Source organism: Cyprinodon tularosa, unplaced genomic scaffold (genome assembly GCF_016077235.1).
Source record: "Cyprinodon tularosa strain WSP-4 unplaced genomic scaffold, ASM1607723v1 ctg749, whole genome shotgun sequence".
In the NCBI taxonomy this organism is placed as follows: Eukaryota; Metazoa; Chordata; class Actinopteri; order Cyprinodontiformes; family Cyprinodontidae; genus Cyprinodon; species Cyprinodon tularosa.
Genome location: NW_024039506.1, coordinates 615,859 through 630,910, shown reverse-complemented (window position 1 = coordinate 630,910; position 15,052 = coordinate 615,859). Strand labels below are relative to the sequence as shown.

General features: G+C 51.1%; 2 protein-coding genes across 15 annotated transcripts in view; one reads left to right on the top strand and one right to left on the bottom strand.

Moving 5' to 3' along the window:
• Positions 1-7,978: 7,978 nt before the first annotated feature.
• LOC119773160 (basic proline-rich protein-like) lies at positions 7,979-9,666 on the bottom strand. The gene is made up of 2 exons (XM_038270006.1): positions 9,592-9,666; positions 7,979-9,493 (listed from the first exon to the last, which is right to left on the bottom strand). Exons 1-2 carry the CDS (start codon positions 9,664-9,666, stop codon positions 7,979-7,981), a joined length of 1,590 nt encoding a protein of 529 aa, XP_038125934.1.
• A 98-nt stretch (positions 9,667-9,764) lies between these two features.
• Positions 9,765-15,052, top strand: part of LOC119773165 (discs large homolog 1-like protein) — a 96,089-nt gene continuing 90,801 nt past the window's right edge. For 4 of the 14 annotated variants that reach the window (XM_038270019.1, XM_038270013.1, XM_038270015.1 and 1 more), the window contains exons 1-2: positions 9,765-10,459; positions 14,266-14,397. In XM_038270019.1, the coding sequence (XP_038125947.1) occupies positions 10,441-10,459; positions 14,266-14,397 (151 nt within the window). In that variant the 5' untranslated portion in view covers positions 9,765-10,440. The remainder of the gene's footprint in view (positions 10,460-14,265; positions 14,398-15,052) is intronic. The other 10 variants (XM_038270017.1, XM_038270025.1, XM_038270022.1 and 7 more) reach the window with 3 other exon arrangements.

The window sequence follows — 15,052 nt, the reverse complement described above, 5'->3', positions numbered from 1 at the left end:
GCCCGCCCCCCGCACCAAGCCCCGGCGACCGGCCGCAACACCCACCGCGACCGCACCACCCAGGAAAACACTAAGACGGGCCCCGCCCCCGGCCGGGGCCCACGCGCATCCGCCGCGAACCGGCCACGAGCGCCGCGGGACCCCCCCCAAAACGCCCCCCCGGCCAAAAGCGCAGCCCCACCCCACCAAGACCGATGCCAACAGCGCGCAACGAAACACACCGCGCACAGAATCAGCCCGAGAGCAGAAAAGCCGCCCGGCGCAAAACCGCAAGAGGAGCAGACCGCAGCCGGCGCAACCACCCCCCCCAGCAGCCCGAGGGGCAGCACAAAGCCAGAGCGGAGCGAACCGCGCCGCCCCCCCACCGGACGATGCCAAAGCAGCCCAGCCACGTCCGCCACCCCCCCCCGCAGCCCGCACCAGGCCCCGACACGCGGCCAGAGCAGCTCCGCCGCCCCGGCCCCCCACCACGCGCCGGTCATAGCCACCCCAGGCCCACACCCCCCCGCAGCCCCACCCGCCGCGATCAGTGGGAACAGAGCAGCCCCGCCATGCCTCCAGGAGGGAAAACCCACCCGAATACCCAGCCAGCGCAGCCAGCCCGCCCAGACCGGCCCCCCAACACTACCCCGCCGGAGCCGCCCGGACCCCCACACACCAGCGGCGCGCCGCCAGCAGGACCCCCACCCAGCAGGCCCGCCTGCCCCCCGAGAAAACAGAATGTGCTTTACTGGAGGCATCCATGTTTGTCAAAGAACACTACTGCCACCTACTGGTTTGTGACGTCACGGTATCAGCTGTTGATCAAGTCCCAGTCCCAGAAGTTCGATGGCAAATCCTCCCTCTTCAAGTTGGCGATCCAACGACCAACCCGTCCGTGGAGGATCAGGAATCTTTTACCCGATGTATTCCAGCATCCAGCTGCCATGCACGTGGGCATTGTCAGTTTCACTATAGCTCTGGTGAATTTCAATGGTGAAGTATTCTGGAAATCTTCCATAATTGTTGTTGATTGCAGATGTGTCTAGTAGTTCCCATTGATTTAGCTTGTAAAGCGGGGAGAATGGCGCTAGGCTTACCGCACCGTGACGTCACTGCTGGAAGATGGCAGGAGGGAGGGGCTACTATATTTGGGCAAAAATGGCCGCTCCCAGACTCAGTGGTCGTGACAAATTTTTTTTTTTTTTTCAGTGATTAATGGCACATTTATTAAATCACCAAAAACATATTAGTTTTAGGTATAAATAATGATCTGTATCAAAGGGAAAAAATTCTCCTTAGCCAGTTCCAGGATCTAGTGCAGCCTGCTGATGACGACACAGTTCTGTTAGTCAGGTGTAGAAAACCCTGGAAACATGCAGGACACTGGGCCCTGGATGACCTGGAAGGTCCTCTTCTAGGTTGGAAAAACTCTGAAAAAGAAGCTGATTGGTCACTAAATCAATATCAGATATGTTTACCAGATATATGTAATGGAAAAGATCTCTTTTTTCCCTCAAAGTTGAAATGTATTTTTTATATAAGATCAGGACCAAATGTACTGAGTATGTAAAACCAATTAGATCTGAATTCATTTGATTGTTCTTGTATAATATGTGTCTTGTCTTGTTATGTCTTTGTGGTTTCATTGCTCGAGGTGGTGCAATCCCCAATGTTCTTCAAATCGGTTAATTTTTGTTATCGTTTACAACTAATTAGTGATATTCTGTAAAAAAAAAACATCAGAAAGGCAACATGGATAAAATCACTTGGATCTTCTGTTTATATCCTTGGAGACGTTTTTAAATTGGTAAAGCTGTAATTTGTAAATGTAATCTAAATCTTTTTTTTCTAAATAAATAAATAAATAAATAAAAATTTCCTTCTTTCATCTGAGGAATATTGCAAATATTAGAAATCTCCTGTCCAGGAGTGATGCTGAGAAACTAGTCCATGCATTTGTTACTTCAAGGCTGGACCATTGTAATTCTTTACTATCAGGAAGTCCACAAACTGTAGTTAAAAGCCTTCAGCTGATCCAAAATGCTGCAGCCAGAGTTCTGATGAAAATTAAAAGGAGAGATCACATCTCTCCTATCCTGGCTTCTCTTCATTGGCTTCCTGTTAAATCCAGAATAGAATTTAAAATCCTCCTTCTCACATATAAAGCCTTAAATGGCCAAGCTCCATCTGATATCAGAGATCTGATTGTTCCTTATGTTCCTAACAGAGCACTTCCCTCTCAATCTGCAGGTTTACTAGTGGTTCCTAGAACTTCTAAAAGTAGAATGGGAGGCAGATCTTTTAGTTATCAGGCTCCTCTCCTGTGGAACCAACTACCAGTTTTAGTCCGTGAGGCAGACAGCCTATCTACTTTTAAGGCTAGGCTTAAAACTTTCCTTTTTGATAAAGCTTATAGATTAAACCTGAGTGATGTCTGCTTCGTCTCTGGGTGAGTAGGGAGACTGATCCAGTGGAGGAAAATTCAGCACAGACAGACATTTTTCCTGGGATCTATTTTCCTCATACCTCATTCAAAGTAGTTAGCTTATCCTGAGTTATATATATTTATGCTGCTATAAGATTGGACCGATTTTCATCATTCTGCTAAATTCTATCTGCATTCTCCTGATCTGCAGTATTTGTTCAGCTCCACGCCTAACTTTATGCTGTCTGTGCTTTTTGCATCATAGTAGCCTCATCTGGTCTGTTGTCTGTCTTTATCAGCTAGGCTGCTGCCATCAATACCTTCATTTATATATGCTAGATCTGTTTATTTAGTTGGTCTCCTGTTTCTTTAACTGTGACTAACTATATCTTAATCAGAATCAAGTTTCTTTCCAAGTAGGTTTGCACTTGCAATGAATTTCACCTGGTGTTGGTGATGCAGACCACTGACAAATATACAGAATACAGAATCTATAGCTATATGCAATATAAACCATACAATATTCTATATACAATATATAGCATATAGCCATAGACAATATACACAGACACTCTGTGTTAATGTAACGCAGGAGGTCTGTAGATGCTACGTTGGTGTAGCTTCTAGAACCTGAAGAGAGGCAGTGTCAGTGTGACTGGGGTCCCTGGGCCTTGTTGATAAGGCTGGTAGCGGACGGGAAGAAACTGTTCTTGTGGCGTGAGGTTTTGGTCCTGATGGACAGCCAGAGGGAAGAAACTGAAATAGTTTGTGGCTGGGGTGCGAGGGATCAGCCATACTCTTCCCTGCACGCCTCAGAGTCCTGGAGGCGTACACATCCTGGAGAGAGGGAAGATTGCAGCCAATCACCTTCTCTGCAGACAGGATGACATGCTGCAGTCTGACCTTTCCCCTGGTGGTGACATCAGCATACCAGATGGTGATGGAGAAGGTGAGGATCAACTCAGTGAGGGAGGAGTCAAAGTGCACCATCATTGTCCTTGGCAGGTGGAATTTTTTCAGTTGCCAAAGGAAGTACGTCCTTTGCTTGGCTTTCTTGTTGAGCGAGTTGATGTTCAGCTCCCACTTTAGGTCCTGTGAGATGATAGTTCCCAGGAAGCGGAAAGACTCCATCCATCCATCCATCCATCCATCCATCCATCCATCCATCCATCCATCCATCCATCCATCCATCCATCCATCCATCCATCCATCCATCCATCCATCCATCCATCCATCCATCCATCCATCCATCCATCCATCCATCCATCCATCCATGTCAGGGCGACAGTGGCGTTGGATGTAGGAGTTTGCCCTGAAATCGAAGGGTTGACGGTTCAAGCCCCGACTCCGACTTTTATTGTCGTTGTGTCCTTGGGCAAGACACTTCACCTGCATTGTCTACTGATGGTGGTCAGAGGGCCCGGTGGCGCCAGTGTATGGCAGCATCGCTTCTGTCAGTGAGCCCCAGGGCAGCTGTGGCTACAATGTAGCTTGCCACCATCAGTGTGTGCGTGAATGAATGTAGTGTAAAGCGCTTTGGTCAAGTCTCCTAACTTGAATAAAGGCGCTATATAAGTACATGCCATTTACCATTTACCATCCATCCATCTATTTTCTGACACACTCAACCCGAAGTGGGATGGTGAGGGGTGCTGGTGTCTATCTCCAGCTGTCTACGGGCGAGAGGCGGGGTCCACTCTGGACAAGTCGCAGTCCATCGCAGGAGGAAAGACTCCTCAGTGTCAATAGTGGAGTCACAGAGGGTGATGGGGATAGCTGGGGTTGAGTTCTTCCTGAAGTCCACAACCATCTCCACTGTTTTTAGAACGTTTAGCTCCAGGTGGTTCTCCCTGTTCCAGGTCACCAGATGCTCAGCCTCCCACCTGCAGGCGGACTCATCGCCATCAGAGGTAAGTCTGATGGGAGTGATGTCATCTATGAACTTCAGAGGCTTGACAGACTGATGACTGGAGGAGCTGCTGTTGGTGTACAGGGAGAAGAGCAGAGGAGAAAGAACACAGGCCTGGGGGGGACCAGTGATGATGAGCTGTGAGGTAGAGACATGTTTTCCCAGCTTCACCTGCTGCTTCCTGTCAGACAGGACGTCTGTGATCCACCTCCAAGTGGAGTCAGGCACACTCAGCTGGGAGAGCTTCTCCTGGGATGATCGTACTGAAGGCAAAGCTGAAATAAACAAATGGAATCCTGGCATAGCTACCTGTGGAATCTAGGTGCTGGAGGATGCAGTGAAGGGCCAAGGAGACAGCGTCGTCTGCAGACCTGTTGGTTCTCTTAATCCTCTGACTCAGATCCTCAGATCTGCCTTAAATATTGAGGAGAACCTGAGGTTCTGTAGATCCGTGTCAGTTCTGATCCAGATATCATTAAAACCAAACTGTAACATATCGCTTTACCACACAGGAGGACTCCATTCATTTAACCTTTGACCCCTCACAGTTATTCTCACCGTTTCTCTCATCTTTTCTGGATCTGCTGCTGCTTTTCTTTAGAACATTAACTCTTAAGTATTCAATCTTTAATTATCTTTCCTTCTCTAACGCGTTTTCCTATTTTCTCTGACGTCATTGTTCAACCATTATCCTAAATATTAACCTGTTAGGTTCCAACTTTAACTGACACAGCTGAATCTCCCTCCTGATCCTGGTGTGAATATAACATGAGATATGTCTAATTTACAAATTTTTTATTTTTAGGAGATAAACCCTTTTTTTTCCCATTTGTAGCCCCTTTTTCCCCTGACTTTTGACTTAACTGGATGTGCTCTCTTCTTCCTCTGGTTGAACTGTCTCTGTAAAGCACCTTTACTGCTCTACCCAGTGGGCCGTCACTCTTTCAGCTTCAAGGTGAACTAAAGCAGCATAAACTGCAGAAATGTTCACAGGGTTTTTTTTATTTTTGGAGTGAACGCCCCCCTCTTTCGGGGGTTGAAAAAAAGGGAAACCCCCCTTTGATATGGACAGGATCCATAATCATTAGCTACAGCGGGGTTTAAAGCAATTTTGGTTTCATTTTAAAAAGACCCAGATGATTCACTTTTGACTTTTTTTATTTTGTGTTTATTCTATTTTAATTTTTGTTCCTTTTTTGTGTCCCCTTTAAAAATTTGGTCTCCCCCCCCCCCCCCCCCCCCCCCCCCCCCCCCCCCCCCATTAACGGGTGGAAGCATCGGGTTTTGGGACCCATCAGGGGGGGGGATCAGGGGGGTTTGGGTTTGGGGGCATCAGGGGGAGCATCAGAGGGGGATAAAGGGGGGGGCATCAGGGGAGCATCGGGTTTTAGAAATCAGGAGGGATCAGGGGGGGCATCAGTGGAGCATCAGGGGGGGCATTGGTTGGAGCTCAGGGTGGGGCATCGGGGTGGAAAAAATAAAGGGGGGGGGATCAGGTGGGGAAAATTCAGGTGGGGGCATCAGGGTGGAGCATCGGGAGGGGGATCAGGTGGGGATCAGGGGAGCTTTCGGGTGGGCACCCAAGGGGGGGGATCAGGGGGGGCATTGGGGGGAGCATCAGGGGGGGGGCATCGGGTTGGGGGGATCAGGGGGGGGGCTTTGGGGTTGGGGAGAAATCAGGGGGCCATCGGGTTGGGGGACAGGTGGGGCTTTGGGGTGGAGCATCAGGTGGGGCACAGGGGGGGAGCATCGGGTTTGGGGCATTCCAGGGGAGCATAAAGGTTGGGGCATCATTTTGGGGCATCGGGTTTGGAAAGAAATCAGGGGGGGGACCCGGGTTTGGGGCATTTGGGGGGAAAGGAAAACGGGTTGGGCACCCAAGGAGGGGCATCAGGTGGGGGCATCGGGTTTGGAGCATCAGGAGGGGGATCGGTGGCCCATTGGGGTGGAGCTTTCAGGGGAGCATCGGGAGGGGGATCAGTGGGGCCTTTGGGTTTGGAGCATCAGGGGGGGCCCAATTCAGGGGGGGTCAGGTGGGGCTTTGGGGTTTGGAGCATCAGGGGGGCATCATTTTGGGGGATAAAGGTGGGGCATTGGGGGAGAAACGGGTTTTGGGGCTCAGGTTTGGACTTTCAGGGGGGGCATCAGGGGAAAAGCATCAGGTGGACCCTTTCGGGAAGGGGGTTTCCGGGTGGGGAAATTGGGGGGAAACCCCCCAGGTGGACATCAGGGGGGGGGATTCAGGTGGGGCATTGGGTGGGGGCAATCAGGTGGGGCATCAGGGGGGGGAATCAGGTGGGCTTTGGGGTTTGGGAGCTTCAGGTGGGGCATCATGGGGGGATCAGGTGGGGCTTTGGGTGGGGGCATCAGGGGGGGCATAAAAGGTGGAGCATCAGGGGGGGGGAATCAGGGGGGGCATTGGGTGGAGCTTTCAGGGGGGGAAATCGGGTGGAGCATCGGGGGGGGAAAATTTCAGGGGGAGCTTTCGGGTTTGGAGCTTTCAGGTGGGGGCATAAAAGGGGGGGGTCAGGTGGGGCTTTGGGGTGGGGGGCATCAGGGGGGGGCATCGGGTTTGGGGGAAAACAGGGGGGGAATCAGGGGAAAAAACATAGTGGACATAAAGTGGGCATAAAGGGGGGGAAATCAGGGGGGGTCATTGGGTGGAGCTTTCCGGGTTTGGGGGAAATCGGGTGGGGGCTTTCCAGGGGGGGAATCGGGTGAGCATCGGGTTTGGGGGCATCAGGTGGGGCCATCAGGTGGAGCACCCGGGGGGGGTTAAAGGGGGGGGCATTGGTGGGAGCATCGGGTTGGGGCATTAGGGGGAGCTTCTTTGGGGCATCAGGGGGAGCATCGGGTGGACCCATCGGGTTTGGGGAAATCAGGGGGGGAAATTCAGGTGGGAAGCATCAGGTGGGGCTTTCCGGGAGGGGGAAAATCAGGGGGGAGCATCGGGTGGAGCATAAAGGTTTGGGGCATAAAGGGGGGGAAATTCAGGGGAGCATCGGGTTGGGCCATCAGGTGGAGCACCCGGGTGGGGCATTCGGGTGGAAGCTTTCAGGGGGGGGGGGCATTGGGAAAGGAGAATTTGGGGGAAAGCTTTCAGGGAGCACAGGGGGGGTTTAAAGGTGGAGCATCAGTGGGGGGCATCAGGGGGAAAGCATCAGGGGGGCCCATTGTTTGGGGGGCATCAGGTGGGGAAATCGGGTGGGGGAAATCAGGAGGGGGATCAGGTGGGGAAATCGGGTTTGGAGCATCAGTTGGGGGCTTTTGGTTGGAGCATCGGGTGGGGCATCGGTGGGGCTTTCAGGGGGGGGGATCAGGTGGGGCATCAGTGGGAGCATCAGGTGGAGCATCAGAGGGGATCAGGGGGGCATCAGGTGGGGGGCATCGGTGGGGGCATCGGAAAAGGGGGGGTTTTTTCCAGGGGGCATCAGGGGGAGAAATCAGGGGGGGGCTTCAGGGGGGGAAACAGGTGGGGCTTTTTGGGTGGACCATCAGGGGGGGGAAACAGGTGGGGGATCAGGGGGGGCTTTGGGGTTGGGGGGAAATCAGGGGGGCTTTCCAGTGGGGGATCGGGTTTGGGGGCTTTGGGGGGGAGCATCGGGTTTGGGGCACAGGTGGAGCATCGGGGTGGAGCACAGGGGGGGAAACAGGGGGGGGCATCAGGGGGAGCATCGGGAGGGGGATCGGGTGGGCATTGGGGGGCTTTCAGGGGGGACATCAGGAGGGGCATCAGGTGGAGCATCAGGTGGAGCATCAGGAGGGGGATCAGGTGGGGCATTGGGTGGAGCATCAGGTGGGGCATCAGGTGGAGCATCAGGTGGGGCATCAGGTGGAGCATCAGGTGGGGCATCAGGTGGAGCATCAGGAGGGGGGTCAGGTGGGGCATCAGGTGGAGCATCAGGTGGGGCATCAGGAGGGGGATCAGGTGGGGCATCGGGTGGAGCATCAGGTGGGGCATCAGGTGGAGCATCAGGTGGAGCATCAGGAGGGGGATCAGGTGGGGCATTGGGTGGAGCATCAGGTGGAGCATCAGGAGGAGCATCAGGTGGAGCATCAGGAGGAGCATCAGGAGGAGCATCAGGTGGAGCATCAGGTGGAGCATCAGGAGGAGCATCAGGAGGAGCATCAGGTGGGGCATCAGGTGGGGCATCAGGTGGAGCATCAGGTGGAGCATCAGGAGGAGCATCAGGAGGAGCATCAGGAGGAGCATCAGGTGGAGCATCAGGAGGAGCATCAGGTGGAGCATCAGGAGGAGCATCAGGAGGAGCATCAGGTGGGGCATCAGGTGGGGCATCAGGTGGAGCATCAGGTGGGGCATCAGGTGGAGCATCAGGAGGAGCATCAGGAGGAGCATCAGGAGGAGCATCAGGTGGGGCATCAGGTGGAGCATCAGGTGGAGCATCAGGTGGGGCATCAGGAGGAGCATCAGGAGGGGGGTCAGGTGGGGCATTGGGTGGAGCATCAGGTGGAGCATCAGGAGGGGGGTCAGGTGGGGCATTGGGTGGAGCATCAGGAGGAGCATCAGGAGGGGGGTCAGGTGGGGCATTGGGTGGAGCATCAGGTGGAGCATCAGGAGGAGCATCAGGTGGAGCATCAGGAGGAGCATCAGGAGGAGCATCAGGTGGGGCATCAGGTGGAGCATCAGGTGGAGCATCAGGAGGGGGGTCAGGTGGGGCATTGGGTGGAGCATCAGGTGGAGCATCAGGAGGAGCATCAGGAGGGGGGTCAGGTGGGGCATTGGGTGGAGCATCAGGTGGAGCATCAGGAGGAGCATCAGGTGGAGCATCAGGAGGAGCATCAGGAGGAGCATCAGGTGGGGCATCAGGTGGAGCATCAGGTGGGGCATCAGGTGGAGCATCAGGAGGAGCATCAGGTGGGGCATTGGGTGGAGCATCAGGAGGAGCATCAGGAGGAGCATCAGGTGGAGCATCAGGAGGAGCATCAGGTGGGGCATTGGGAGGAGCATCAGGAGGAGCATCAGGTGGGGCATCGGGTGGGGCATTGGGTGGAGCATCAGAGGGAGCATCAGGTGGAGCATCAGGTGGAGCATCAGGAGGAGCATCAGGTGGGGCATTGGGTGGAGCATCAGGAGGAGCATCAGGTGGAGCATCAGGTGGAGCATCAGGTGGAGCATCAGGAGGAGCATCAGGTGATTTAAAATGCTTGGATGACTCCTGCTTTCATCTCTTACATCCTGTTTTTACTTTCCTCTCTTCTCAGTCACTTCTTCCATCTTTTCTTCCTTCCTCTCTCCTTGATTTCCACCACAAACTTTCCTTCCGTCTCCTTCTTCTCCTCCTCCTTCCCGCACCTCCTCCTTCCTGCTCCTCCTCTCTTCCCCTCTCATGCTCCTCCTCCCTGCCCCTACACCTCCTTCTCCCTCCCTCCCCCCCTGCTCCTCCTGTTCCTTAGGTGAGCTGATGATTGGGCGGCAGGTTGGAGGAGGGCTTCAGGAATCACATGGTTTACGTTTGCAGCTCAGCCAGACGCCATTTTGGAGGAAAGTTTGGGATTTGTGAGAGCTGGAAGCTGCAGGAGAGGAGCAGGAGGAGGTAGAAGGAGAAAGCAGGAGGAAGTTGGCCACGCATGCAGCTCTCAGGCTGCGCCTCTCCGGGCTCTGAAGCGATCGGGCCGGTTCCGGATCAGGCGGTGGGACGGAGTTAGGAGAGCCTCCTCCGGGCTGGACTCTGAAGTTTGTCCCGGGGTTTTCTGGAAGGAGGTGCGGAGCTCCGGAGCGGCTCGGTCTCCTCCTGTGCAGCCGGAGCAGCAGCCGGAGCGGCGGGCAGGGCTGGGTGTGTTTTATCGCAGAGCCTCCTTCCAGCGGTCAGTCTGAGCGCTGCTCCCCGGCCACTGCAGCCTCTGAGGCGGGGAAGTGTAGCTGGGAGGGTCGGAGTCTCCCGGGGCTCCCCTCCCCCTCCTGTGCGGCTGGGTCCCGGTCCGGGACCGGCTCGCTGCTGGGTGGATCTGTCGGAAGTTTGTCCGCTGTGAACTTGCTGTCGTCGTGGAAACATTTCTAGCGGGTTTACTGGATTTTACGGCGGGAGAACAAGTGGAAACCTGCCCAGTGAGGAGGGTGTATGTGTCGCTCTGAGCCCCGAACCGAACCGAGCCCAGTCCGAACATGCCCGTCAGGAAGAAAGGTAAGCCGCTTTCACTTCTCCTCGGGAAGCTAAGGCGGCTACACGGCGCTGAAGTCAGTGTCAGGATGGTAGCTCCTATTAAAGGGCTGTTCCCACTTTTTATCCACACTGGATTGATCAGCTCTTCCCTTTAGGAAAACAATCTGATGGAGTTAATTAGCACAATAGAGTCACAGAGTCTATTTAGCCTTTATTATGATTCAATTCAGTTTATTTCTATAGTACCAAATCACAACAGGTCAACAACTTTCTCAACTTTCCAGTTCACCAGATCATCCAGTCAAATTGATTCAAAGTTTTCTATCTAAGGAAAACCAGTTGATTGCATCGACTCATTGACTCTTCAGCAATCCCTCACACTAAGCATGCTTGTAGCGACAGTGGAGAGGAAAAACTCCCTTTGAAGAGGAGGAAACCTGCAGGCCGACTGGGGTTCAAGGAGACAGAAGCAGACATAGCAAGAGAAGCATAGATACAAAAGGCAACTGTCAACCAGCTCCACAGGCGGCCCCGTCCAGGAAACACAGCCAGGCAGACGAGCTCTGAGCCAGCTCCCATGTCAGAGGATGAAGAGAACACATCCATTTAGTCACAGTCAGAGAAACAGGACTACACTGGAAAACAGACCAATCTCTAACATCTTATTTTAGATTAGAAATATCTCGTGTTATATTCACACCTGGATCAACAGGGAGATCCGGCTGTTTCAGTTAAAGTTGGAAGCTAACAGGTTAATATTTAGGATAAAAGTTGAATATAGACTTCAGAGAAAATAGGAAAACGCGTTAGAGAAGGAAAGATAATTAAAGATTTAATACTTAAGAGTTAATGTTCTAAAGTAAAGCAGCAGCAGAAAAGATGGAAGCAATGGTCAGAATGACTGTGAGGGGTCAAAGGTCAATGAATAGAGTCCTGCTGTGTGGCGATGATATTACTGTTTGGTTTTAATGATATCTGGATCAGAATCTCAGGTTCTCCTCAACATTTAGGGCAGATCTGATCAACATTTTGTCCTTTTCCTTCAGACCTGGTCCAGCTCAGCATCCACAGGTTCTCCTCTTATTAAAACGCTTTAAAAGAAAAACTGAAAACAGATTTTAATCCAGATTAAAGCTGAAGACCAAATTCATCTAAACTGCTTCTCGTTTCCCCGATAATACATTTTATTTCTTATAATGCATTGATTTAAAGCACAGAAATAACAAGATTTGTACATTATTCTCGGCGTTTTAATCATCTCTTTAAATCTCTCTGTATTTAATCTCTGATAAAACAAAAGCATCGGTCCAGTAATCCAGCCCATGTCTGGGATTTAAGCTTCATCTAGGCTGGGCTGATTTAAATGACAAATCGCCAAACTTATGACGTTTTTCTACTTCTACAAACAGAATAAAATGATTTCTCTTCATATAAATTGCTTATGTCCCGTAGAACAGATGGATCGGTCCAGATTCTGGACCACAGCTCATCTAATCTGGTCCAGGAGTCTAAAAAACTGTGAAATAGCCCTTTATGGTCACCAGTCAGAGGCTAACTTCAGGGCTGGGTGCGCTAACCAGCTGGGGAGAAAAACTCCAACTGCAGCTGATTAGAGGCGAATAAAACCCAGAGAAACAGGCAGGAAGAAGAACCCGGGTCTGACCCGGGCTAAATGTGCTGGACAGGACTGAGTTGTGGCCTGCTGAGCCCAGCAGAACCGGGCCAGGTGAAGTTAGCCTGTTAGCTTCAGATGCTAACCAACTTCTAATTGGGGCACCTTGTAGGAACTAAAAATAACCCAGAATATCAATAAAATATTCTCTGCCGCCTCATAAAGATCAGCTTACCTGTAGCGTCTGAACTAAAAAAATCTTAAAAATATTCTCTTCCCAGATAAACTCAGATGGACAGTAAAACATGTAGTTTATTATTGTTAAAAACTAAAGCTGCTGGTGTCTGCAGGCTGCTGTCAGCAGCATCCAGAGATCTGCATGTCTGCAGAGGAAACACTTTCATCTGTTCTGCAGGAAAACGCTGCTTAAAACCACAAGGATAAAAGACTTCAGGCTTTTCTTTTTGGGTTAAACCTCAAAATAATTCATCCAAATATTCCAGCTTATTTTTATTCTTCCAGCTTATTTTTATTCTGGGAGAAGTTTATTATCTTCATTTATTTACTCGCATCAGAAACTCAAACTAATCATCATTTAAAAAGTCAGTTTGGCTCCAAAATCTACAGAAGTTAAATGGATTTATTGAAGAGTTAATTAGAAATAACAAAGTAAATCTAAATGAGCGTTCTCCAGGGTCTCTTCATGATCTACGGTCCTGCAGGTTTTAGATGCATCCCTGATCAACACGGCGGGATTAAAGGACTGATGCCATCAGGTTTGGCAAAGGTCTGGTTAAAAACCAGCAGCGTTGGAGCAGGGATGCATCTAAAACCTGCAGGACAGCTCATCTGGAGGAGCACGGTTGGAGACGGCTGAGATATCAGGATATAGGACCTTCAGAATAAAAGCCTTGCATGACTGCACTCTATAGTTAGAGATTTTATTTATAATTAAGTGTAAAATGGTTCAATTTTCTGCAACTTTTAATCACCTTAACCTTAAGAACTTCGGCTGTTCTTTTCGTTCTCTTATTTAATCCGGAGGCGTTTCTGTCTCCACTGCGTTTCTTTCCTTCTTCCAGGCAGATTCCAGGATCCTTCCAGGGTCCTTGGAGGCGCTGTAGTTGGACGCGTCTTTAGGGGATTAAAACCAGCTGATCTCTGGGATCTGGTTTGGACCGTTTCAGATGATTTGGGAGTTTTGCTTTGCTGATCCGGATCAGAACTAGATCGGTTCATAATGAAGGAATAATCTGGATTAAAGTTATATTTTAAAATGTTTTTAAGATTTTCTAGTTTAGAAACAAAGGAATCAGCAGAAGGAAGATTTAAAAACTGTTTAACATGAGAGTCTGACCCCCAGATTCCACATCCTCCGCTCCCGTACGTCATGTTAACCAATGCGAGCTGGTCCACATCCACCGCTGCCCCTTCGCACGTCTTCTCTCTCCATCACCGCTCCGCTCTGGTCCAGTCAGGTTAAGGTCCGCTTTGCGATCACACCCAACAGGAAAAATAACGATGAGAAGATCCAGCTTGGTTACGATGGATCTGTAACTACAGATTGGAGGAAATTTCTTATATATTCCCAAAGAATAACAGAGTTTAATTAAATGATTGGATGCAAACTATTGGCGCTACAACATACCAGGAAGCAGATTACTCATCCTGATCAAAGGTTAAAAGTTTAATTAAATCCAGTCTCACTAACTTCTTAATACAGGATGGAGAGATGCTGAGTTTGGAACTAGAGAACAAACATAGTTAATAAAAAATGTTTTTATATGATCCTATTTATCCAGAACTGAACTGGATACTGATGGATTTTTAAGATGTCAGATTAAATGAAGCGTTCGTTTCTGCATGTTTAACCATCATGAATTTAACAATAATCAAAATAAAGTGGCACCTGCTCTGCCTGAGCTCCAGGGAACGGCGGAGGCTGCAGCGCAGGGGGGCGGGGCAAAGGATGTTTGATTTCAGAGGTTGGTTCTGGTTCTACGGTCAGAGGTTGGTTCTGGTTCTACGGTCAGAGCAGACGGTTCTGTTCTCAGCTGGTCTTTTTAATCCATCATCTGCTGCAGAACCTCTTGATCGTTCATGTTTATGTTCCTGATCCAGACCCGGTTGGGCTTGGTTCTGTTTGCTGAGCTGCTTCAGCCACCTGATGATCTCCTCTTCCCCCCCCCCCCCCCCCCCCGACCCGGTTCTACAGACGCCCAGCGGGCCCTGCTGCTCCTGGAGGAGTACCGGAACAAGCTGACCCACACCGAGGACCGGCAGCTGAGACTCTCCCTCCAGCGGGTCATCGACATCTTCCAGAGCAACCTCTTCCAGGCTCTCATAGGTAAGCAGTACCAGAACCGGACCGGTTCTCTCCTCAGAACCCAGACAGAACCCTGATCTTCACCTTGTTGGTCCAACTCCTGGTTCCTGCAGATGTTCTGGACCCCTGGTTCTGGTTCTGAAAGAACACGTACCGGGTCATAATTCTGTTTCTAATCCGTTCGAATGCCACTGGCAGGGAAACCGGACCAGCTGACAGAACCCATCAAGGTTTAACGTCCTTTATCTCTTTAAACTTTAAACCGGTCCAGAACCACTGAGGTGTTCTGGACTTTCCCGGTTTGTTCTGGTTCTTGAATCTCTCTGGGTCGGGTTGTGATGGTGTAAAAGCAGCAGCATGGCTTCTGTAGACCCCAGGAAGCTGTTTGGGTTCTGGTCCTGTCCTCCTCAGGCTGCTGGTCGGTCGGTTCTGATGGTTCTGCTCCATTGGGTGGAATTGTTCTGGTACCGAGCCCGGTCCAGTCTGACCGACTGAACTCTGCTCAGCAGCTGGGAGTCGTACGCTCGGCGGCACCGTGTCTCTGACTCAGATTAACCTCTGAATGGGACTCGGATGGGATTAGACTCCATTAGGAGGGTTAATCCAACCGGACCCTGAGCCCAGTGAGAGTGACGCTGCTCTCTGTGGTCTCCATGGAAACGGTTCTGATACACTA